The 24,562-nt window shown below is 57.9% G+C and overlaps 1 protein-coding gene across 4 annotated transcripts in view; it reads left to right on the forward strand.

The window, feature by feature from the left end:
* TSPAN18 (tetraspanin 18) overlaps nt 1-24,562 on the forward strand; it is a 160,133-nt gene that overhangs the window by 122,653 nt on the left and 12,918 nt on the right. For all 4 annotated transcript variants that reach the window (XM_045825221.1, XM_045825223.1, XM_045825220.1 and 1 more), the window contains 3 exons: nt 15,968-16,051; nt 20,290-20,362; nt 23,074-23,268. In XM_045825221.1, the coding sequence (XP_045681177.1) occupies nt 20,300-20,362; nt 23,074-23,268 (258 nt within the window). In that variant the 5' untranslated portion in view covers nt 15,968-16,051; nt 20,290-20,299. The remainder of the gene's footprint in view (nt 1-15,967; nt 16,052-20,289; nt 20,363-23,073; nt 23,269-24,562) is intronic.

Here is a 24,562-nt window from a genome sequence, read left to right on the forward strand (position 1 = left end):
GGGTGGGCAGGGAGGCCCTGCCTGGCCCTCATAGGCACGGCCATTCAGACACAGCCTTGGGCTCCAGAAGGCTGGGGGGTGGGGGGCAGTGCCTCTGTCCCCATGCCCCTTTGTGGAAAAACAACCCAGCCATTCTCTGCTCTTTGTCTCCATGCCACAGTGATCTGTACCCCTGGAGGCTGGGAGGAGAGCCCCCGGCTCACTCCTGGGGAAAACAAAGACAGAGGTCAAAGCTGTCGGCAGCAGGGCAGGCTCCAGCTAGGGAGAAGGAAGGGGGCAATAGAGTCAAGTGGGGGGCGTCTGCGCCAAGTCCCCATCCCCCCTCCCCCCACATGCACAGTGTAAGAGGAGCCCCTCTGGGTCCTAGTGCTGACATCACCTCTGGGGACCCTGCTGTGCAGCCCGGGAAGGCCCTGCGCCTCCCTGGGCCCTGTCTGCCCACCTCCACAGTGAGGGCATTGGAACCAAAGAGAAGGGGCCGCTGCCCAGGCTGGAGAACTCAGGGAAGGCGTCACGGCCCAGGAGGCGGCGGGCCAGGCTGTGAAGGGTGTCAAGAGGTTCTCCAGGCGGACAAAGGGGGAGGAGGGATTGCAGGCCCAGGGTGTGGCCCCTGAAAAGACCTGGCAGCTTCCGAGTGTGGGGCTTAAACGGCCCTTTCACGGTGATGTGTTTCAGTCACCTCAGTGATACATGCTCTTTGTAAGGAAAATGCAGCAGAAACCACCGGCGTATAGAGAATAAAAGAACGTCACCCAGAGTCAGTTAGTTAATAGTTGGTATAGTGTCAGTTCTTTTTACTATGATTAAGAAAGTGCGGTTTAAGTCCTTGATATACGGAGCATCTCAGATTCGGGGCAGACAGGAAAGAACAAAGAACTGTCTCCTGGAAGTGGAGTCAGGCCCCAGCCCGAGACGGATGGACGGACAGCATTGCCTGGGGGTGGGGCAGACACTAGGGGAAGGGGACAGAGGTGGGACTGCCAGGGCTGACCGAGGAAGGAGGCCAAGGGGAGGGTCTGCGTGAATGGGGCTTCTGGGAAGTCCCTGTGCCTGTTATCTGGCAGAGGTGGCCACCCTGCCGCCGAGGGGTCCCTGTAGTGGCATAGCTGTGGTTTCCAAAGACGTCTGGCCGCAGCGTGAGGCAGGCTGGGGAAAGGGCCTGAGGACACTGTAAAGTCACTGCTGTGATCTCGGCCGCTCCTCGGAGCCGCCTTTAAAGTGTGATTCCTCTTCATGGGCGGGGCCTCAGAGAGAGCCAGGTGGGCAGGGGCAGGGTGGGCGGCCCGGGGCTGCTGGCCTGAGCCAGGGCAGTGGGTCAACATCAGCATCAGAGGGGACTGTCCACTCCTTGAGCTGCAGGCCCTAGACGCAGTTGGGGGTCTCCTTCTGAGGTCAGTCCACATCCTCCTTTGGCTCCCGCCTTGAACAAGCTCTTCTCACCTTAATGGGGGAGGAGCCCCAGGCCCCCACCCCATCTCCACTGGACTGTCATCCTGGTCACCGGGGGTCGCCCCCACCCCCCAGCCAGTGCCCTGGAGGGCTAGAGGAGTGTGAAGGTCACAGTGACCACCTGAACCATTATCACCTTAGCTATGAAAACAGGATGGGGTGTCCCATTTCCTTCACTGCCCTGCAAGTCTGTTAACAGTAATTACGAAGTTATAGGGAATTCCCAGTCCTCCTAATTAGTGTTAATAGGGGCTGAGCGAGTTGGTCATGGGAAAATAGATGCCTTTGTTTCCTACAAAGCGGGCCACTGCGCCCTGCCTTTACATGTGATACAGCCGTGTCCTGTCTCGCCGCCCTCCTCACAGCCTGCACCCCTGGGCCGTGCGCATGCCCCCTGCCCCCTGACCCCTGACCATGTTCCCTGGGTACACGCACAGCCACAAACACACATGCACACACACCCCCAGCAGCACAACAGACTTCGAGTCTTCGGATCCTGGATTAAGACATCGTTTTGCAAAGCAAGCACCAAAACCAAACGGCATCTCAGCCGCATTCCCAGTTCCCCTGGGCAAGGTCATTAGCGGCCCTCCACCCCTGTGCTGCACCCCTCCCCGGAGACCCCGTGTACTCGCCTCCCCAGATTAGATTGTATTAACAAACCATCACGTGTTCCAATTAGGGTGGTGAATGAACCTGGCTGGGTGAGCAGGGTAATAACACCCTCCTCCCCCTGCTGACAGGCGGGGGCTCACTCCCCCAGGAGGGAATGAGCCAAGCCCCCTCCCCCTCTATATGATGGAATAATGAGCTCTGAGTCTCCACCAAGCCTGTGGAAGCTCCGCGCCATCTGGGTCCGTGGCCATCCTGGAGGAGGCTTCCTCCGGAGCAAGCAGGATGGAGGGAGTGCCACTCACATTTATTGGGCCGTGTTGGCTGTTGGGCTGGTGCTAGGGTCTTCTGCCTGGGGGAGAGGGGGTGCTTTTTCAACTGACTTGTGAGTACCCACAGGGCCTGGGGCTCCTCGCTAAACCAGGGGGTACATGCAGTCTCAGGAGTGCCCTAGTAGATCATCAGTTCTTGAAGATTTGGAAGACAACACCTTATTTTTATATTTGAACAACTATAGACATATTTTGAAGTAAAATGCAAACACAAAAAAAAGAAGAGACATAGGATATGGGAGAGTGAGAGGCAGGTTTGCTACTTTCTTCTCTGGGCTGTCTCCCCAGATGTGCAGGGGCTGATGGGATTCCTTCCGCAGCCACTGCGGGACCTGAGGAGGGGGAGTTTGTGTGAGCTTCTAAGCCATAGCATAATGCTGTGTGATGTTGGGAGAGCCACTACACCTCTCTGATCTTCTGATTCCCTGAATGGCGCGAGGGCAATGGCGATAATACCCCCCAGGGCCAGCTTCACAGGTAGGCAGCCTGGGCTGTCACACGGGGCCCTGGGCATGGAAGGGCCCCACACTTGGTTTAATTCTCTGCTGTTGCTGGCTTGAAATTCTTAACTGTCAATAAGAGAATCCCTCATTTTTACTGGGCCCTGCAAATTATGTAGATGGCCTTGCATCTCTCAATAAAGTTGTAGCAAGTTTTCAACCAGAAATGTGTGAAAGAGACCCACTCAGATATTCCTTCCTCCCCCCTTCCCTCTTCCCTTCCTTTCCAAGCACCCACTGAGCGCTGTGGCAGGCACTGTGTTAGATGCTGGGATTTGTCAGTGAGGCAGCCAGACAAAGCTGCTGCTCCCCTGCGTTCAAGGGGAGAGGAGAGAAGAGAAGGTGGAGGAAGAAAGATAAGTTGGAGATGCAGCGACGACCAGGGGATAGGACAGTAGCTGGGGAGATGGAGGGGCTGCTTCCGGCTGGTGGGGGTGGAGGTAGGGGGTCAGGGACGGTCTCCCTAAGGAATCTGACCAGAGGCCTAAATGAAGGAGGGAATGTGCCACGTGGAATCTCTAAAGGAAGGAGAGTCCCAGGCAGAAGGACCAGCATGTGCAAAGGGCCTGGGGTAGGAATGTGCTTACCATGCGGTAGACAGCAGTGTGGCTCCAGCTGGCTAGAGTCGGGGGAGAGGAAGCGTGGGCAGGGATGAGCTCAGCAGGGTGGGGGGACGGGGCTTGTAAGCTGTTGTGAGGGTGTGACAGGAGTAAGTGACGGGGGAGAAAGCTTCTTCAACCAGAGCTGGATGTTAGTGGTCCCTCGTGGATAGTTGCCTGGAGGCTGGAATGTCAGGGGAAGAAGGAGGGCAGGGGTGTCCCATTGTCCTTCGCAAACTGAAGGGCACGTGGCAGCCCCAGGGTCGGGCCCTTTGCCTGCCTTCCTGGAGCCGCCAGACTGCCGGCCCATCGTCCAGACCTGGGCCTCTGAGGCTCCATCTCAGACAAGCCCCGTGATCAAAGGCTGGCCCAAAGGCACCCTCACCGTGCCGGTGCCAGAAGAGCCCTGGGCGGCTGCTGGGACGCAGCTTCCTTCACAAGCCTTGTCCCTCATCCCCTCCTTCCAAACAAACTCCGAGGTGTAGGGCATGGATGCCTGGAGGCAGGACAGCTGGGGCAGTGGGGCTGGAAGCTGCCCTGTGCTTGTGGACAAATAGAGAGCCTCACTCCCTGCTGGTGGCCCAGGAGCCCAGAACCACAGCTTCTCTTCTTTCACAGCCACACAGCCTGGGGGAGGGGCGTCACCGCCCTGAGACCCCACCTTCTCATCTGTAAATGTTCCTGCTGCTGTGAGAGTTAAATGAGCATGCAGATGAAGCACCTAGAACGTCTCCCAAGCTCGGGAAATACTTCTTGAGACCTCTCGGGTGCAGGCGCCCGGCCTGAGGGTCAGCTCCGAGCCGCAGGACCTGGCCCCAGAGCCCCTGAGGAGTGAGATGCAGAGTGGGCGCAACAGAATCTTAAGATCCAGCCAGCCCACGATGCTGACGACCTCAGAATCTGTGGCGTGACTGGGGGCGGGTCCTTGGAGCTGCCATCTCTATAATGAAGGGGGTGGACCTAAGGACCATGGGGCCCCCAAGCCTTGACATTCTCTGAGATGGGAAAGCGGTGGGTTCCTCCCCGAGAGCCCACTCACCAGGACAGCGCCACTCCTCTGCGGGTGGGGGCAGCCCCCGCTTGACCTTGCCTTCCCAGGGGGCTGCCCAGGAAAAGGACTGGCCTGCAGGCCCGGGGCTCCCGCTGTGGCAGATGGGAGAGGGAACGTGTTGGGCACTTGTTAGCAGCCCAGACTGCCTGGGTTCAAGCCCCAGCCCTGCCCCTGTCTGGCTGACAGTGACTTGACTCCTGTGAGCCTCAGTTTTCACAGTTAAAAATGGACGTAGTAGTAGCATCCAGCACAGAGTCTGGGAGGCAGTGAGACCCGCGTCAGGCACGCACAGCTCTATAGAGCACACCGTGTTCTGGTGAGCCCCTTCCACAGCTCCTTCCCAGGCCCTGGTCTCTGGCCCCGGCTGCCCCCTGAACCTCCGCTGCTGCCCCTGAAGGCCAGGCCGCCCAGTCCCCTCCAGGAGCGGCTGGGCAGTGGTGACCTGGTGATAAGAACAAGGCATTCTGGAAAGAAATGATTTCTTTGAGCCTCAGTGGCGAAGCCACGCAAAGGACCCTTGCATCCATATTTCAGGGGGAAGCGTGCCCTTACACTGGTGCGTGGTAACTGAACAGTAGCAGAGACCCAGGCAAAAGCCTAGGGTTTTAGAATTCCCACAGGTCAGCTCTAGTCCTGTCTCTGCGGCTCCCAGGTCCTTCAGGGGCTTAGTCCTAGTCTCCTTGTCTGTGAACCAAGGATACGCATACCTCTCAAGGTTGTAGGAAAGCTCCAATGAGATATATGTGAAAATGTGTGTCCCACCACCACCACCCCCCAGTCCAGCCCAGCAAGGCAAGCTGATGTTCCCTGAGCCCACGCTGTTCTGAGCGCACCGGGATTCCATCCCCCCACTGACCAGGGAGCGTTGCCTGCCCGAGGGCACACAGCTCGGAGGGGGCTGCCACCTTTAGTCACTTAGGGAGTGGGATCCGGGCTCTCTCTCCGGCTTCTCTCTTACTGGAACACTTTCCTTGGAAAGTGCGACCTGGTGTCCCTACAGATGACTCGTTTCCCGTCGACTCTCTTCTCCGGCAGCATTTGCTATTCAGAATCACACCCAGGAAGAGGCTGTCGTTCACATGAGCCCTGCTGCGCAGGTCTGCCAGGACGTGGCCCAGATCTGCACAAGAGGCCAGGGCCCTGGTGGCTGAGAAGTCGCCTTACAGGGGCGCATAGGTGCTTGCTTGAGGTCACACAGCACCTCGGGATGGGGTCTGACCGGAGCCCAGAACAGCCGTGTTCTAAAGCCTGCTCCATACCCCTGCCCCTCCCCACCGCACGTCCCTGGAAAGCCTGACCTTGCCCCATGAACTTGCTGAGCTTTTCGCTTGCTTAATTAATTACTGGGCAGCCAGGGGGAAATGAAACACCTGCCAGCCTCTTCCTTTTCCCAGCAAGGAGGCTCCCCAGGACCCCTGTTCTCAGCAGGGCCCCCACAGTCCTAAAGTTGCCTTGGGCAGGCTGGCTTTGTATAGTGGTTCTCACATGCAGAGCTTCTAAATTAAATGTGACCACTGCCTGCTGGGGGTCATGGTCCCGGGGCAGGGATTTATGTCCAGGCCTCTGAATGAGGTGTGCCTTAAGAGAAGTGTTCCAGCTGACGTAAGCAGGTAGCTTTTCACCTCTCCGGGAAATGCTCAGTGTGTGTGTGTGTGTGTGTGTGTGTGTGTGTGCGCGCGCGCGCACGTGCACACACACATGCATATACATGCATATGTGGGCATTTGGAGAAGGGAAGGAGAGCGGACAGAGGCAGAGAGACGAGACTATGAAACAGAGAGGCAGAGGGACAGCCGGGCACACAGACCCAAGGCAGAGAGGGGGGGGGGCCTGGCTCAGCCCCAAAGCTTACCTGACTGACTGTATCCGACACTGGAACCCAGACTACCAGATCCAAGGGCGTTATATTTTGTCTTCCTCTGGAATTGAGGAAAGGTACCAGCAGGACTGATGTGGGTCTGACCGGAAGCCTCCTTCCATAGCCCTCAGCACCCTCGCCCTGCCATGCAGGGGACACTGGGTCACCGGCACCGCTGCTGTCTGTACTCTGCAGGGCCACTTACATGCGAGGGAGAAGCCCTTGGGCTTCCCTTCGCGCTCAGGCATAGCCCGAGCACCCAGAGGTCTGGTGCGCGGAAGGAGCCGCCTTCCCTCCACTACTAGAGTGCTCGGAGTTTCCATGGGGCCTTCTTAAGTCCTGACCTGTGTACTTCACCGACATTTCTTAGCTCTGGATGCTGCAGATTGAGCTGTATTTGTGATTTTAAACGATGAGGTCTGCTCATCAAATATTCAGACAACTATTCCCACTACTAACGGGACAATACCTGAATCCTTTCTACCCACGAACGGAGCCAGTGACACCCCGACGTTGGCTCAGCTCTGGCACTGGGAGCCATGAAGCCGTGGCTCAGGGTAGAGGGTGGACAAGCAGAAGGTGCAGCTGGCTGCCAGGTGATTCTGTGGTGAGAGTCAGAGGCCAAGGCCACACAGGTAGCAGGTGGAGAAGACAGTCACACCTGGTTGCTCTGACGCCTTTGGTCAGTCTGCGTGCCTCCTCCCCACAGAAGCTCAGAGAGGGTGAGGAGCTTGCTCAACATCACACGATTGGTTAGTGGCCGAGCAAGGCCGAGACTCTGAGTCCCCTGTCCCCCATTCCCACCCCAACACTCTTTTCTAGCGGTTCTCCTGATTCTGGAGAGGTCCGTGGTTTAGCCCACAAACGCTGGGACATCTTCTATGTCCTCTGAGCCCAGATGTTGCAACTAACCACCTAGGTTCAAATACCAGCTTAATAGCTGCGTGTCTGCGGGCAAGTTGCTTTACTTCTCTGTGCCTTGTTTTCCTTGCCTGTAAAATGGGCGTCATAATTGTACCCACTTGACGGATTGTTGTGAAAGTTCAGTTAATAGACGCAAAGTGTCTAGAACTGCTTGGCAGGTAGTAAGCTTTCTAAGTGTTAACTCTTGTCACTGCAAACGTCACCATCCTCCTCCCCTCCCAGATCCTGCCACACGGCCCACCAGCCTCCCCGCCCCTTGTCATTGCTGTTGGATCTCCGCAGAGTGGACAAGAGGCCTTCCCAGGAACAACCGGCTGATCGAAGGGCACATCCTTGGCGTGTAATATGCTCTGCAGCGGTCGTTGGTCATCTCTCATCCGTGAGAGCCTCAGAGAGGGGACCAAGGCCTGCAGCGGTCAGGCTGAAAGGGCTGCCCAGGCACGGTGCTATGTGCCAGACATGGCAGTGGCCATAGCCGAAGGGTCAGCCTTCTCCGGCCCCCCAGCAACCCTTGTGCAGCAGAGCCTTGCTCCCAAGAGTTCTTGGCAAAGGATGCAATCCGTGGGGGCTTCCTCCTGGGACCTGACAGGGTAGTGGGGTCGAGCCCCAGCCTCAGGGGGTGACGAGCTCTAGGTCCCCTGGTTCGTTCAGCCCCCTTTGTTGGACAGCTCTGACCCATGCCGGTCAGACCCTCACATGCCCGGCTTGGAGCTCTTAGCCGGGCCTCACCAGTGCCTGAGAGGCACGGCCAGGGCCCCTCTTCCTACAGTTTGAGTTAGCCTTTCACCCAGGATGTTTTGATCGCCAAGGGCACTGCCCAGCATCCACAAGGGCCGGCTTTGACTCCCACGGCACCCCTGTTCTGTCTGTGTCCCTGTGTTTGCAGTGAAGCTGGTGAGGCGCAGAGGTGCTGGGACTTGGCGGAAGCCACACAGCCCGAACACAGGGCTGGAACCCGGCCGTGTGCATTCCCAGCCCCATAGTCTCTCTCATCCTCTGCCCCCGCACGACCAGGGGAAACACATTCACTTCTCAGCCTCTGTGCTAGCCCGCGGTGGGTCCCTAAATACTCCTTAAGGTCAGGGATTTGCAAGCTTTTTGGTAAATGAAGTTGTACTGGCCCCCAGCCACGGCCATTCATTTAGGTGCAGTCGGTGGCTGCCTTCCCGGACAAAGCAGAGTTGAGTCGTCGTGACAGAAACCATACAGCTACAAAGCCTACAATATTTACTGTCTAGCCCGTTATGCAAAAAGAGCTCCCAACCCTGCATAGATGAGCGCTTGGCACGTCCTCTCATGTCCCTTCAAGTTCATGTCCCTTCTCTTGGCCCCTCCACTCCTGCCCATCATCACCAGCCCCATGGACGAGCAGGGGCAGTGTGGGGAGAGGGGAGACTTCTGTTCCACTGCACAGATGCAGAAAACCAAGACCTGGAGAAGCTTTACCTCTTCATATTATTATTTATTATTATTTTGTCTTGAGCTTAGTAAGACCAATACCCGCTCATCCCTGAGACTGCTGGTGGGATTGCCTGCATCCTTCCCGCTGGAATAATGCCACTTGGTGGGGTTGGTGAGCGCCTCCTTGTTCCCCTGTGTCCGGGACCAGGCCTGTCTCCATCCGAGCCCAGCCTCTTCCCCGCCCCCACCCCCCACCCCGACCTGCATCTTTCTTTAGGGCTCCTAGAAGCAGCTGGGATGGTGTTTCGTGGGGAGGGAAGAAAGTGGGGCTCTCTGACCCCTCCCTGTCCATCTACTCAAGCCCCAGCCCCCGCTTTTCCCTTTGATTAATTTTCTTGCGGACTTTTCTTAAGCCAGGCGGAGCACTCTGTCACAGTCTCTCTGCTTCTCGGTTGTTTGCCCTCCATAACTTGAGCTTTAAATACCTGTAGTCATCCCTCCCTAATTCGGACCAGGTGACCAGAATCAATTGCGGTTGCCCTGGGAAGACCTGGTGTCTCTGATATTTATTGCCAAGCAAATGTAACCATGAACATGAGGCTATAGGGTCGGTGGGGGTGGGGAGTGGGGGGCTTGATTTCTGCTCCAGTGACAGTTCCTAGACCCTGGAGTTTCAGGGGGAAGCCTTGCCATTCTGCCCCCCACATAGGAAACCTGCTATCTCTGGCGGGGAAGCTTCAGGATAGCCCAGGGTCACACCACTCTGAGAGGCCACCCCTCCCCGCTGCACGCAAGCATCACTCAGGCAGGAGGAAAGTGAGTCAGGACCAGTGAGGTGTCCTCACTAAACACAGGCTGAGATCCAAGCAAGTTCATTGGGGAGAGGAGCAGACAACGTGAAATTGATAGGACATTGACAGCAACCCGGGGTCACTGAAGGAAAGAGATCTGCAGGGGAAACAGGGTACAACTGGGCTGAAGCCCACCTCAAACACCTCGCAGTAGCTGTGCCATCTCAGGCAAGTGCCTTGACTTCTCTGGGCCTCGCTCCCCATAAATGTAACCATCTGCGCCCTGCTTGCCTTGCTGTCTCACTGTGAGGGTCAAGCAAGAGCATACAAGTAAAAGGGCTTTGGGAGCAGTGAAGCCTCAGAGTACTGATGGAAAGAGTCGCGTTGTGAGTAATGTAACGCAGAGGGAGTTTGACTAGATGCCAGGAGGAGCTTCCCTGCTTCAGGAGGAGACATCAGAATGGGGTTGCACCTGTGTGCGTGGCTGTGTCTGTCTGTCTGGGTCTGTCCTCATGTGTCTCTGTGTGTACGTCTGTACATTGTCCATGAGCGTGTATCTGTCTGTCTGTCCACACTGCTGTCAGCATGGGACTCCTTGTGTGGAGAGGGAGTCACTGAAGCCAGACCTTGAGGTGACTCATCTTTATTGCCTCTTGTTGGAAGAAGTTCCTCGTGCTGTCTTATCCAGCACAAGGACAAAGCACCAGGGTAAAAATGGACTTTCAATTTGACTGATTGATGGATTTGTTACTGTTAACGCCTTTCTAAATTGGGCTAAGAAGAGCAGAGGGAGAGCGCCAGCTCCGCAGAGTGGACAGTTCTGCAGTGGACTGCTGAGGCCTGACCCCAGGGGAGCCCTGCTTACCTCGATGTGCTGCTTCCCCTCTCGGGGCCTCAGTTTCCACATCTGCAGCATGGGGGTAACACAGCCTACCTCACAAGGTCTTTGTGAGGGTTCAGCAGATGAGCCCTTAGCCCAGTGTCGGGCCTGTGAAGAGGAATCCCTACCTGCTGGCCACTGTGGTTATCAGCTACAAGCATTGTTTCTGGCCGTGACTCCTGATACATGTGACAGAAAGAGCACTGACGTTGGAGCCACAACACCTTGAGTTCAAGTTTGCCAGTCAGTGGCTGTGTGGCCTTGGGCAGGTCACTTCATCCCTCTGATCCCAGTTTTCTCAGCTGTAAGTTGGTAATAGTGATAGGCCTGCTGCCATCCTGTATGATCCGATCTTACAGGGTAAGTACAGCAACAGAAGCCAGGAGCCCTAGGCACCCTTTTCTGCGTGGGGGGGATGTGGGGTGAGGTCTGCGCTGGCGGGAGTTTCCAGGCTCCTCCCCCCCTCCCCCCAGCTCAGACCTGTGACCTTTCCCATCCAGTTCCCAGGCCCCGTAATACCCGTGAAGCCATTAAATATTTAAATCCAGGCTGTGTAGCAGCCAAGTTGCCCCAGCAACAACCCTGAATATTTTGGGATGGATCACCAAGTTTTTCAAAGGGCCTCTTGCAGCTCCAGGCCCGGAGAGCTCGCTCGCTTGCTTGCTTGCCTGGAGGGCGGGCTGGGCTCTTCCTGCTCCACACCAAGGCCTGGAGACGCAGTCGTCTGTGGGAGACAGGCACGGGGCTCGAGGCGCAGAGAAGGGCAGGCTTCCCCGAGTTTTCAGAATCTGGACTCGACCCCGGGACTCATGCCTGCCAGGCCCTTCTCTTTGCCACTTGCTTGTGCCTTGCGGGCGCATTGTCTGACAGGCTGCTGTCAGCCAGCAGGTTCCCTGGCACTGTAGCAGCCCTGCGCCTTCTGGGATCTGACCCCCCGGGGCTGCCCCTTCCCAGCTGGGCCTCCATGGGTCGCTTACTCACGGGCTCTGAGCCTCAGTAACTCGGGGATCCTCCGCTCTTCACAGATGACCCTGGAGCCATGTTCAGCGTGGCTCCTGGCCCACGTGGAGCAGGAGCAGGTACTATATTGATAGTGATCTGCCCAGTACCCCCTTGTGCCCTGAGGGGACTCAGAGGACGTGGGAGGCACGGCCCTAGCCACCAAAGGCTTTCACCTGGTGGGAAGGGTCTGGCAGCACTGACACATTCAGAGGACACATCGCTCCCCACCCCGATCCTGGGAGGCTGAATTGGCCTCCCTTCCCGTAGCCCTGAGGGCCATGCCATCTCCCAGAACCCAAGCGTCCCCGCCACAGTCCAGGAGGATTTCCCAGGCCGGCGGCCCGCCCCTGCCCTCCCTGGGCCCTGGGAGCCCCGCTGTGGTACTTGGAGTGTCTGCTCGAGTCCTTCTTAATGCCTGCCTTTCCCCAGACCCCCGGGTTGGCAGTCAGCGAAGCTTCCCTGGAGGGCTCGGCAGGGGCAGAGGACGGCGCAGGGTCAGCCTCTGGAGGCGGGAGGGTGTCCTCCCTCGTCCTCCAGGCTCCTCCCAGCCCTGGAACCCAGCCCTCCTTCCTGCTTCAGCTGCGCTTCGCTGCTGGGCCCCACACTGGCCTCGGACTCCTGTGCTGAGACCAAACCCTGTTCCTGACATGCACAGTGACCTCTACTCTTCTCACTCACGCCCAAGTTCAAAGTGCCCGGGTTGCCTTGCCTTCGGCATGTAGGTCGTGGCAAGTAGTGAAAGGCCCTGCGGGAGGGTGCGGAACCTTGGTGCCCAGTGGCCTCGGCAATAGGGTCGCCTCAGTTCAAAGGCAGGAGCACAGACTCGTGGCCGGTGTCTGGGAGGGGCACTTTCTGTGGCTCGAGTCCAGCCCAGGTCCATGTGGGCGTGGGGGCCACAGGCTGTGGTCACTTCGGGCATCGGCAGGCCCAAAGGCCTCGAGGCCACATCTCTGAAGGACAGCCAGGCTGAAGGATGAGGGATCCTGCTCTGTCCCAGCGATTCCTCCAACCACTGTGTTAGGTCAGGCCCGAGATTTCATGTCTCTGAGCCGCAGTGTCCTCACTTCTGAAGCGGCAGCGCCTGCCCCGGGAGGTTGGGCAGATTCAGTGAGGCAATGTATACAAATTGCTTTTGGAAGTCGCCGTAAATTAAGGTAGCAGTCTTAAGTGCTTGTCTCGAGTGGTGAGAAGAGCAGCAAGCTTAAGATCAGGAGCTCCTGGCTTCGGCCCTGCTGTGTGACTTTGGGCAAGACCCCACCCCTCTCTGGGCCCCGGCATCCCAGTGTGGAAAGCGGGCATTGGTGTGACCCCTCACGAAGGCACTTTCTTCTTGGACGATTCTCTGAGAGAGGCAGCCCAAGGGGGTTCCGGTGTGGCAGAGGAAAGGGCCTGTGGCAGGGGGCTGAGAGCCTAGGTACCGGCTCAAGCCACAGACCAGATACGTCCTTCCCAGATGCTGCGGTGCTGTCCACCTGCCGCCCATGCCTGATTCAGCGCCTCTGGGGACCAGAGGGGGCTGTTTAGGGTCCTCCTGCACCCAGTGCAGGTTGCCTCCTCCTACCATTACCTCTCCAGGTGCTGCTCCCAGAAGCCTAATTAGATCTATCCCCCACTCAGCCGTGTCCATGGCCCCCTTGTTCTCGCCATTGCCAGGCAAGCCAGGGTGTAGGGCCAACTGCTTGTTTACCAGACCGTCTGTCTCCAGGATGAGGCCCAGCGCGGGAGGGAGGGGAGACGAGACGCAGGCACAGCCAGAGATCAACTGAGTCCTCCCCCCTCGGCTTTGAACCTGATGGCAAGGACCACTGCTATTCTGGCCAGCCTCCCCCCACCATCCCAAGGAAGGAGAACAAGGGTCTCGGGGTCAGGCTCCTCTGGGAGTCGGTTCTGGCTCCGAGAGCTTTCTAGCCTGCTGGGGACTTATCCCGTTTTTGCCATATATAATGCGCACTTTTTTGCCCGAACTTTTGAGGGAAAAATAAGGATGCACGTTATACATGGGAATTAGCACCGAAACGTGGGTGTGCATTATACCCAGCAAAATACGGTGGTTTCCTCACCTGTAAAAGGGAACAATGCTAATATCTGTTTTGCAGGGGGTTTTGGAAGATCAAGGAAGATAGTTACAGGGAACCACCCTTGGCACAGTGCATTCTCGTCGGGGCCCAGTGAATGGATGTTGGTCCCGTCCTACCCTCCCCGCACGCAGGCCTCCCCAGCTTCCGGTCTGCCCCCCTGGTGCTGGTTTCTCTCTCGCTGGACACGCCCAGAGCGCTTGGTGGGTGTGGCTGTTAACACTGCTCTCCAAGTACCAGGTCATTGATTCTCACCAGGCCTGAGTGAGTCCTTGGTCTCCACGCCTTGGACCAAGCCCAGGGCTGGCGCTGGTAGGCGTCTGGCACACACAGGAAGGAAGGAACTGGATGTGCAGCCGCTACAGTGCTTTCACCTTCATCATCTTCACGTTTTTTGGTGACCCCAGGAGTTAGACTGAGAATCCCCACAGCGGAGATGAGGAAACTCAGGATCAGGCGCTGGAAAGGGTGGCCCAGGTCTCCCATGCTGTCAGGGCAGAGCCCTTGCTGGTTGGAGCCCAGGTTTTCGGAGGTCAGGCTGGTCCTGCACCACAGCGACCTCACCTGGCAGGGGCGAGTACAGCACATTTCTCACTGCAGCAGCCCAGACATACGTACATTTACTTCCTCTGAGGGGGGCTTCTCCCATCACTGGTGCCCACCTGCCTTCTTTTCTCTCTCTCAGAAAGCATGGCCAGGGGTTGGGGGCAGCGAAAGTAAAAGGAGTGATTTATGAACTGAGCTTTTCTCCTTAATCAGAGAACCCCCCCGGGGCTCGCTCTGTGCAGATGGGATGGAGGCACCATCTGGGGCAGTGGGCGGGGCGAGATTAATAAAGCTGCCTGGCCCTTGCAGGGGCCTGGAGAGGAGAACCCTGAGGCGCTGCGTGACCTCGCCGGTCTCTGCCCCTCTCTGGGCCTCCCGGCTCCCATCTGTCGAGGGATGGCAGGATCGGGTGACCCCCCCCCCAGGCCTCTAGCTGGCACCAGGGACGATGCGAGCTCACTCCCTGGAACTCTGCCTTTCTGCCCGATTCAGGACGGAGCGGCACTGAGTCGGAGACTTTAGGGACTGACGCATAACACTCACCCCTTCTGGTGTCCTGTCCCTGGTACTGTGTCCACGGACTGGTGTTTTACCAGGAGCTCTGCCTGGGAGACCAGCAAACTCGAGCCTGAACCATGGCCATGTCTCACTAGCCGCGGGAATAAAGTCAGGCCCGCTCCTCACAGTCTTGGAGCCTCAGTTTCCCCATCTGTGAAATGAGGTCGTGCACCCACTCACTAGGTGAGGATTACATAAGAGAACACAGGAGACATTCTTAGCATAGTCTGGTCCACAGTCAATGTTATTATTAGCTTCTTATCCCAAAGCCATAAGGATGAACTTGAATGTGGGGCCATTGCATGGAAAGACGTTTCTCTTCATCCCGAGTCAGCCGTCTGTCCACGCTTCTCTCCCACGCTCACCTCCGTTGATCACTGGTGGATGTGGTTTGAGCATCCACTTATTTTCAGTATGTGATGATGCTGGTGGAAATAGCCGTCCGTGGCAACTGTGCTCTGCAGGCTTCCAAGTGTTTTCATACCGTATCACTTCATTTCATGTGTTTCGCCTCATGAACTGCTGTAACTACCTTTGGCTTCAAAACTGAGCTCCACAGTTTTCAAAGGAGAACCTGCGTCTCCGGGAGGATAGCGACTTGCCGAGGGTCTCAAGGGGCGGGGCCAAGGCAAGTGCCGTCCAGACCCCGCGCAGGTGCGGTGATGGAGTGAGCGCAGGATGACGGGAATGGGAAACGGAATCTCACCCGGCGCCTGCGCCCCAGCAGCCCTCTCCTTCCTCCACACCGCAGCCCAAGCTCCCCCTGGCCTCCGAGTTTTTCTGGAGCTTGTCCTCCAGCCTAGTGTGTGAGTGGGACCCGGCTGGGGATTCCCCAGAAGTGTGGAGGAACAGGACTCTCCACCTGGGCCCATTCGGCTGCTGAAACCAAACCTTCATTCCCACCACTGGGAGCTGTCTCTCCAAAGGGCCCTCCTGGCACATCCTTACGCAAAGCTAAGGAGCTGTTGCCAACACCACATTTCTCCCTCCTTATGTGGAGGCAGGGTTCCTGGGGAGGGAATTCGATGTGAGGGCCCCGCTGGCATCAGGTGACATCCAGGTGTGTGGGCCACCCACGCCCATTGTCTCCTCCCAGTGCGTCAGCCCCACACAGCAAGGAAGCCGTGCCAGAGGCTGCAAGTCCTTTGAAGGCGCGGTTCCCAGCAAGGGCACCCAGAGCTGCCATCTGGGCAGCGGCGGGCGCCCCACGCAGGCCTCCCCCGCAGTGGGCAGCCAGGTGCGGAGGGCTGTTCCTTCGCCCCGATGGACCCAGATTAGCAGGGCACTTGCCCCGAGTTTGTGTCCGCAGGGTGGGTTTTCATAAACAGCTTCATGAACATGGCTGTTCCTTAATGACTTCCTACAGTCATTGAATATTTTCTCTTATAGGACAAGCTGGGCCAATAAAAGAAATACACGGCAGCCCCTCTGACCGGGAGACTCTGTCCTGCTTACGCCCAGAGAACCGCCCAGGTGACGAGTCAGCAGTTGCCTCCCCCCCTCACTGTGCGCCCTCTGGCCGCCCCGACACAGCCGCCTCTCTCCCCCCTGCACCCCGTGCTGTCTGTCTGTCCGTCTGTCTGTTCTTGTGTCACTGCTTGCTGTCTGTCTGTCCGTCTGTCTGTTCTTGTGTCACTGCTTGCTGTCTCTCTTTTTTCCCTGTCTTTTCCCATCTGCCTCTCTCTCTGACTGGCCTTTGTCTGTGTCTCTGATCTGCTGGCCCTCTTTTGTCTTCTATTTGCTCACTTCCCACCATTCATTCATTCATTCATTCGTTCGCTTGTTCAGACGTATTAACTGAGGCCCCACCCTGCCCCGGGCCCTGCTCTAGACACTGGGAACACGGCAGTAAACAGACAGGTCCACGCCTTCTCGAGGCGTGCGTCCTCACAGGGGAGGACGTGTGCTACGTACCGGGTTAAGTGAGGAAGACCTCGAGTCTGTAGAGTCCCCGCAGGCACCGGCCTGGCTTCCAGAAACGAGGCTCCAGTTTCGTTCCGATCCCTCGCTGGCTGGTTCTGTAACTTGGCCAAACCCCCTTGCCTGTCCTCAGCCTCGGTTTCCTCGTCTCCAGAGTGAGGGTGCGAGGCCAGATCGATGCTGCCCTGACTTTCGCTGACCAAGGACTTCGGTCACTGGAGTGCAGATGACACAGGTTACATGAGGACTGGGCTCTGAATCGGCGCCCACTCTAACGGGTGTCAAACCAGGTTCCCCCGTGAAACCCCCTGAAGCTCTTAAACACCGGTTTTGTGATACAAGAAACAGTCGGTTGCGTCTGGGGGGAAACATCCATCCGAAAGCCCAGAAGCCTCGCATGCCCAGGTGCGGGGACACTGTGCCCGGCACAGGAGCCTTGAGACCATGAGGTCCACGGCGCAGGTGCAGGGCTCCCTGCCCTGCCCACCCTGGGCCGATGCCCACGTGGAAGGGCAGCTGGGACACAGCGCTAAACTGCCCTCCTGCGCGCATTCCAGTTGCTCGTAGGGAGTTGAATTCACACAAAGTCAAGTTCGCCTATGCAGCTGACTCCTGTATTTCATCGCTCTGAACCCCAGGATTTAGAGGGTTTTATTACGCAACAGCTCTGCCTCTACTAAGTCACTTGTTAAGTATGTGTTAAAGTTTCTCCTTAGTTTTTGTGCTGCAAAGTGATATATACCTGGAGGCCAGAGCTTCTGAATAACTCGAGAAACAGGGCCCCCACCCTGGGGTGGCTTAGTTGCTCTAAAACCCAAGACACTTGCCTGGCCAGTGGTTCGGGGGTAGTGTCTGAGATACTCGCTATCCTGAAAACAGCTGTAGGATATGCTTTGTCTCCGGGAGCCCAGTTTGAGAACTGCTGCGCTCACATTGTCCCTGCTCAGAAATCCTCGGCCCCAGAGTCCTCACCTCTCCCGACACGGAACTACAGCTAAGGCGTCTGGTCAGCATCTGGAAGGGCAGGTGGAAGAGCCGCTCTGGACTAGGCAGCAGGGAAGAAGGAGGGAACAGAGCCACCACCCGCCAGGCCCGGCGTGAGGAGCTCTATGTGTACCATCGTGCAACCCCCAGTCCACACAATCTGCAGCGGAGGCTGGCGTTCCTGGCCTCACTCCGCAGACACGAAAGCAAAGGCCCAGAGAGGTCATGCAGTTTGTCCTGGGAGGTGGGGGTGCCGGGTCCAGTCTGACTCTGCAGCCCCCGCCCACACTGATACTCTCCCTTCGAGGTCCCTGTGGGCTCCCTGGAATGGGAGGACCTCAGTGGGCCTTCCGCCCCTGGTCCCAGGGAGGGTGTGCCATCCTGTGTCGCAGAGAGGCCCCTAGTCTCCTTCGTAAGTGCCTTTTGGACATCTTTTTTTGAGAAAAAACTAAGTCCTTGAACTTCATGGTCTCAGATGTCTTCTCAGCCTGCCTTCCAGAGGCTGCCCATGTCCCCACTCTCTCAAGAGGTAAATGAGGGAACTGTGTGGCGATGCTAACTTCCAAAAGGCTCTGTGGGTGGGTGGGGCTAAGAGCCAGATCCAAGTAGGGATTGGAGAGTCCATGTGTCTGTCACTCTTATCTAGCTGTAGAGGTGTCCCTATGACCAGACACCTGTTGTGGGGCATGCAGCAGGCAGGCATTGGTCTTTTGACCATCCCGGCCGTAGAGAGTGGCCCAGGAGGCCCTTTCCCCTGGGCAGTGGGAAATAAATTGGTATAGGAGGTGGGAAGACAGGCCTGAATTTTGGACAGCAGCTGAATGGGGCAAGGAATTAGCATTCACTGAAAATGGGGAGTTAGAATCATAGCTCCAGGATAAGACAGACCTGGGTTCAAATGCCGCCTTAGGCATTTCCCTGCTGTGTGGCCCCAGATAAGTGGTTCCACCCCTCTGAGCCTCGTTTCTCTCACCCGAAAAACGACATCACCTGTATCTTGGAGCTCAATGACGAAGGAGATAGTACACGTTTCTTGGCCCATAGTAGGAACTCGGGGCATGCCAGCTGTCACTCCCTGTTGCTCTTATTAGCTACCACGTGCCAAGCCCTGCACTCAATATTTTCCACACATTGTCTGGAAGGTGTTATTGTTACACTAATTTTAAAGACAAGGAAACTCAGGTGCATGCAGCTGCCCCAGGCCGGCCGCCGAGCCTGCCAGGTCTGGGATGTGATCCGCCGTCAGGCACAAAGCCCGCTTTCTATCGTGTCCCCGGCCCTGGAGCTGGGACCCCAGTCCCCGTCTGCACCCACCCTCCAGCTCACACCCTCTGTTTTCCGCCTGCCTCACTTCTGCGGTTGTCAGAGGCTCCTCCCAGGAGACACGTCTCCTTTGACTGCGCTTGCCCGGGAGTCCAGCGCTCCACAGGCCTCCCCTTCAGTGTGGTCTCCGATGAATGTGGGACACGGTAAACAGAGGGAGCCCGTCTGTGAGCTGGCACATTCATTATGTCCCTCAACTGCTAAACTGCTAGAGCCGACCGAACACTGGACGCTACTTTGGGGAGGAGGTTTGCCTGCATGGGCAGAGTGGTTGGGGGGGCTCCAGAGCCCGGCCCCTGCAGACTGCTCAGCGTCTCACCAGGGCCGAGGCTGCCCCCAGAGAGAGGCCTGCCCATGGCTGAGCCTGATGAAGGAAGAGCCTGGGCTTGGGGATGGGGGTCAAGTTGTTTAACGCCTGATGGGCACTAGCATGGGCCACGCAGAAGTGATGCCGGCCAGACAGCAGGCCAGCTGTCCCCCTGGGTCCCCGCTGGACCTCCGCCCTCCCGCTGGCTGCCAGGAGGACGGGGCCTGGAACAGGGTTAGGGCAGGTGCTCCTGGCCCCAGCCATCTCCTCCCCAGGGCTGTCACGAAGGAAGAGTGAAAACATGGAATATTGAACATGAACGTGTCTTGCGCACCTTGAGGTCTGACTCATCATAGCAGATGCTCTCTGCTTCTCCCAGGGCTGGAGAGGGGCTGCGTCTCATCGGCTCCACGCCCCAGCGCCTGGCTTCCAGTGGATGCACAATAAATGCCAGCTGAATGGAGTCGTGCTCAGCGACGCGCCGGGCTCCGGAGGGAGGCGGCATGCTGGTGCTGGGGGCAGTCAGGGCAGGGCGGGACTGGCCCCGGAGCAGGACTTGGGCCCCCAGCCGGGAGCCCTCGCCTCTTTTCCCTGCAACACCCCTCCTCACTGGGCATCCCCGCGGGCTAGAGGCAATGCATGGCACTGAGAAGTGTGTCAGGCTTGGGTCCCATCCTGATTCGTGACCTTGGTGAGTCTCCCCAGGAGTCTCAGCCACTGTCTGCCAAACGGAAGGCCCGCCTCAGCCGTCAAGTCAACCAAGTAGCTTCGTTGAGGCCCTGCCACCCACCGGGTGTCGTACCGCGCATCTTACCACCTCATTTCCATCATCCTCACAACGCTGCTTGGGAGGGAGGGTCTGGTTTTAATTTCCATGTTCAAGTTAGAACAAGATTCAGAGAGGTAGAGTGATTTGCCCAAGGCCACACAGCACATGAATGGTAGATAGGAGCTCATACTCAGGCATGCTGGTTCCCGAGTTCTCACTCCTAACTCGGGCTCCACAGGGCAAAGTGCCTTCCCCAGGAGAGGGAGTTGTTATCAGCTTCCCTCTTCCCCCTCACACCACGAGGGCAGGCTGGGACCCCGCCCCCCACCGTGGAGGAGACAGGGCGGTGGGGTTCTTTCTGGGCAGGGCCCCCCAGTGCGAGGACTGAGGAGCCTTGCTGTGTTGCAGGTGGAGCATCATGGAAGGTGACTGTCTGAGCTGCATGAAGTATCTGATGTTTGTTTTCAATTTCTTCATATTTGTGAGTATTCCTGGAACCCCCCCCGCGGGTTCCCCCAGCCTCTGTCGAGTGGGCGGAGCTGGCTGCTGCTTGGAAATAGTCACAAGGGGCTGCGTCCCCAGGGTGGGAACAGGGACCAGTGCAAGAAGCAGATCTACCAGCCCAGCCAGGGTTTTGTGGGTGGGGGGCCCCCAGCAGTGCCCGCCCTGCTCCAAGGACCCACCGTCCTAGGGGAGACATTTCATACGGATCCGGGACGGTCCAGCTCCTCTGACAAAGGGTGGGGGCCTCAGTCCCAGCCACTGACGTAGGGTCTGACCCCCGGTAGGGACTGGGGGATGGAGGAGACAGGGTTGCCAGAGGGCAGCAGCGGGCGCCCCACCTAGCCCCGACCCCCAGAGCATCACAGACAGCAGTTCTCTGGGGGAACCTGAGGCAATGAGAAACCTCTCTGGGACTAGCAGACCTGGGTTCGAAGCCAAGCTTTGCATCTTACCAGCTGTGTGATCTGAGACACACTTCACCTCTCCGAACCTCGGTGTCTTCCTCCCTCCATCGCATACCTCAACAGGTGTTTTTGGTCTGTTTTTTTAGTGGAGCAAGATTAGGAAGTGCCTGCAACCTACCAGCACTCGGTAGCGGAGCTCCACCCCCACCCAACCTATGGGTTCCCTCCCTGAGGGACAGAGCCCCGAGTGCTCAGGGGGCCAGCCCGGTGTGCCGCCGCACAGCCCACCCGCTGGCAGCCCACCGAGGACCAGAGCAGTGGCCTTTCATAGGAGAGAGCCACACTCCTGGCATCTTGAGTCCCTAAAGGCTTTCCTCACCCCACCTGGACTTTTGACCTCAGTGCAGCCAAGACCTGGATGAATAAACGTCCACTAAGGTCCTCCAGGATAGGGTCACTGTGAAGAAGAGGCCCCTCTCTGGCCGGAACTGACTCTGTCTCCCTCTGTGTTCTACGCGTCTCAGCAGCTGTCCTGGATCCCCTCCCTGGGCCCATAATTCTGAAGAGCAGGGAGCCCGACAGACTTGAACTCTAGACCCAACTTACAAGCTGGTGACCTCAGGCAAACCCCAGTGTCCCCACCTGAGACGGGGCAGGGCCGCCTGGGCAGCTCAGTCCGTGCGCAAACCCCCCCTGCAGCACCCTCAGCGCCCAGTGGTGAACCCCCAAAACCTCCGATGGGCACAGGGCGGGGCGCAGGCTCCACGGGAGGTTGTGAAGGACACCAGCGACAGCGGGCAAAACTGTAGCCTCTGTCACTGACCGTCTCTGTCGGTTTTCCCTTTCTCCCCCACGGCTGGGTCCCTCGGCCTCTCTGCCCCACCCCTGCCCCAGCTGTGCCTAAAATACGATCTTTTGCCCCAAACCACGCAGCTCTTCCCCGCAGCTTCCAGTCCCCTCTCAGCCAAGCCAGAGCTCAGCAGTTTGCTCTCAGCCGCCATCTGCTGTTCCTCCCGCCACCCTGGGATCCCACACACTTTACAGCTGTCAAAGCCCAGTGATGCCAAGCTGGCTCACCCGCAGCGGGTCCGCTTCCAGCGCTGGTCTGTGCCCAGGCCACATGGGAGAGCTATTTATTGAAACCTGCTCAGTGCATTCACACCCTTCCTGTCCTTTCTTCCTCGGGGCCACCTCGGGAGGTGGGGATTTGGATTTTTTTTTTACCACAAGAAAGCTAAAAGGTTCAGAGAGGTTAAGCCACTTACCCAAGGCCACACAGCTGATAAGTACCACAGCCCTTCCTCTGGCCTGCACTGCCACTCTCCAGGATGAGTAAGGCACGGGAGGTGGGCCATGCAGGTGGGGACAGAAACACAGAGACTTTCGAGGAGCAGATCTGAGAGTGGGGCGCCCAACCTGACTGAGAGCTCCTGCTGGGGACCGAGGGGATGGCTTGTCTGCTGTCCTGTCCCTGACAGGGCGCCAGCACAGTGTCGGGGTGGGTGCCTGTCACAGAGCTCCGGGCATGTCCTTGGAGCTGGAGTCAGGGGGGCCAGGGATTCAGCCCAGGCGGGTCCTGCCCCAAAATTGCCATGTGGCCTTCGGCAGGTCGTTGGCCCCCTCTGGGGCTCAGGGTGGCATCTGAGGGTTGGACTAGGTGACCTCGTGATCCTGCAGCTCTGACACATAAGGAGAATCTAAACGTGGCCAATAAACTCCACGCGATATGGTTCCCCATGGGCTGAGGGGGTCCTGGGTCAGAGGCTGGGTTCAGAGGATGCGAGCTGCTCTTTTTTTTTTTTAAAGCAAGTTTGTTTATTTTTTATTCCTGAAAGTGTTTTGTAGTGTGTGATTCCATTATATTTTCTTTTTTTTAAAGATTTTATTTATTTATTTTTAGAGAGGGAAAGGGGAGGGAGAGAGAGAGAGAGAGAGGGAGAGAAACATCAATGTGCGGTTGCTGGGAGTTATGTCCTGCAACCCAGGCATGTACCCTGGCTGGGAATCGAACCTGCGACACTTTGGTTCACAGCCCGCACTCAATCCACTGAGCTATGCCAGCCAGGGTGCGAGCTGCTCTTAAGGTCAGTGCGTAGGAGGACTCGCAACAATGACCGGTGGTGCGGGGACACAGGCTCCTGCAGCACACGGAGTCCCCTCCGACTCGCCAGGCTCCCCGCCTCTGCTGGGGCCTCGTGCAGGGTGTGCGCGTGTGGAGGGTCTAACGTCTCACCTCCGTGTCTGCCTGTTTCCTCTCCTCCCTGCTGCCTGCGCCGGCGAACAGCTCGGGGGGGCCTGTCTGCTGGGCCTCGGCATCTGGGTCATGGTGGACCCCACGGGCTTCCGAGAGATCGTGGCTGCCAACCCCTTGCTCATCACGGGCGCCTACATCCTCCTGGCCATGGGGGGCCTGCTCTTTCTGCTCGGCTTCCTGGGCTGCTGCGGGGCCATCCGGGAGAACAAGTGTCTGCTGCTGTTTGTGAGTACTGCCTTCCCCCACCCCTCCCGTGGGCGCCCCGTGGCAGGAGGGGGAGGCCCAGGGCCCACACTGGGGGGAGTCACACCGAGGTCTGAGCCCAGGCGGGAGGGCCGCCTACCTTTCCCATGTGTACTCGCAGTCCCAGCTTCCGGAGCATTCTCTCTAGGCTGGGCCCACGCCTGCCGCCTGGGCAAGCTGCCGCCAGGTGGGGAATGGCCTGGCCTCTGGGTCTGAACAGCCGGGCTTCTCCAGGGCACGGTCAGCCGAGAACGGTGACCCTGATGCCGTTCTACTTGCTTGCTTTTAAGAACTCAGATCTATAATTCCTGGTGAAAGAGCTAAGATAGCTATTGGCTAAATCATTCACCTTTTGCTTTTCCAGTTCTAAAACAGAACTGATACGACTCTGAAGGCCCTTTATCCATTAAACGAGTGGTCCTTGAACAGCTACCGCGGGCCCCGTAGTTCACTGGGTGCTGAAGATGCATCAGGGGCCAGGAGTGGCTGTCCCCTCCCGGGCAGGGGACAGGCAGGTCTGGTGTGAGCGTGTGCCCCGTTCTGTCCCCTGACTAAGGATATGACTCCCATCCAGTGTCTTAACTTCTCTGAGCCTCCGTGTCTTTGATCGTTAAGCAGGGAGCCGACCAGCTCAGTGGGAGGTGGGAGCAAGCGGGACAAGGGGTAGATGTCCCGTTTCTCTGGTCTGTTGTATTTCCCGTGAGCGGTGGTCCTTTGGGCTTCTGCTGACCCTCCTGGCCTGAATGGGTCTTCTTCCCCTGCGGGGTCCTGTGGGCCCCCAGGGCCAGGAGAACTTGTGCACTGAGCCCAGACCTGCTGTGGGTTAAGTTAAAAACAGCCCTGCAGAGAGACGTGTGCTTGTGGACGGGTGAGCGGGTGGGCGGGGAGTTAAGCAACAGGAAGGGCTGGGCTGGTCACCGGGAGGACTTGCCTACAAGGCTTCAGTCTGCTTAGGCAGAGGACGGCACAGTGCCTCCTCCCGAGATTAGAGCACACCGGATGGCCCCGGATCGTGTCACAGTGAGGTGCCCCACACCACAGAGAGAAACGAAGTCAGCCATGAAACGTGCAACGCCCAGCCTTGGGTCTTGTGGGCCCTGCGCAGCACGTACGCTGCAAACTTTTCACTGGGAAACAAAGAAACATGTGGGCGCCCCCTGGTGGAAAGCTCTCTGCCGTGTCAGATGGTGCAGGGGAAGAAGTCTGGGCTTGGAGAGCCCCAGGGGACTTGAAAAGCGGAGGGGTATGGGTTCTCAGGACACACTGAACCTCTCTC

Source organism: Phyllostomus hastatus, unplaced genomic scaffold (assembly GCF_019186645.2).
Source record: "Phyllostomus hastatus isolate PE091 unplaced genomic scaffold, TTU_PhHast_1.1 phas_scaffold_585, whole genome shotgun sequence".
In the NCBI taxonomy this organism is placed as follows: domain Eukaryota; kingdom Metazoa; phylum Chordata; class Mammalia; order Chiroptera; family Phyllostomidae; genus Phyllostomus; species Phyllostomus hastatus.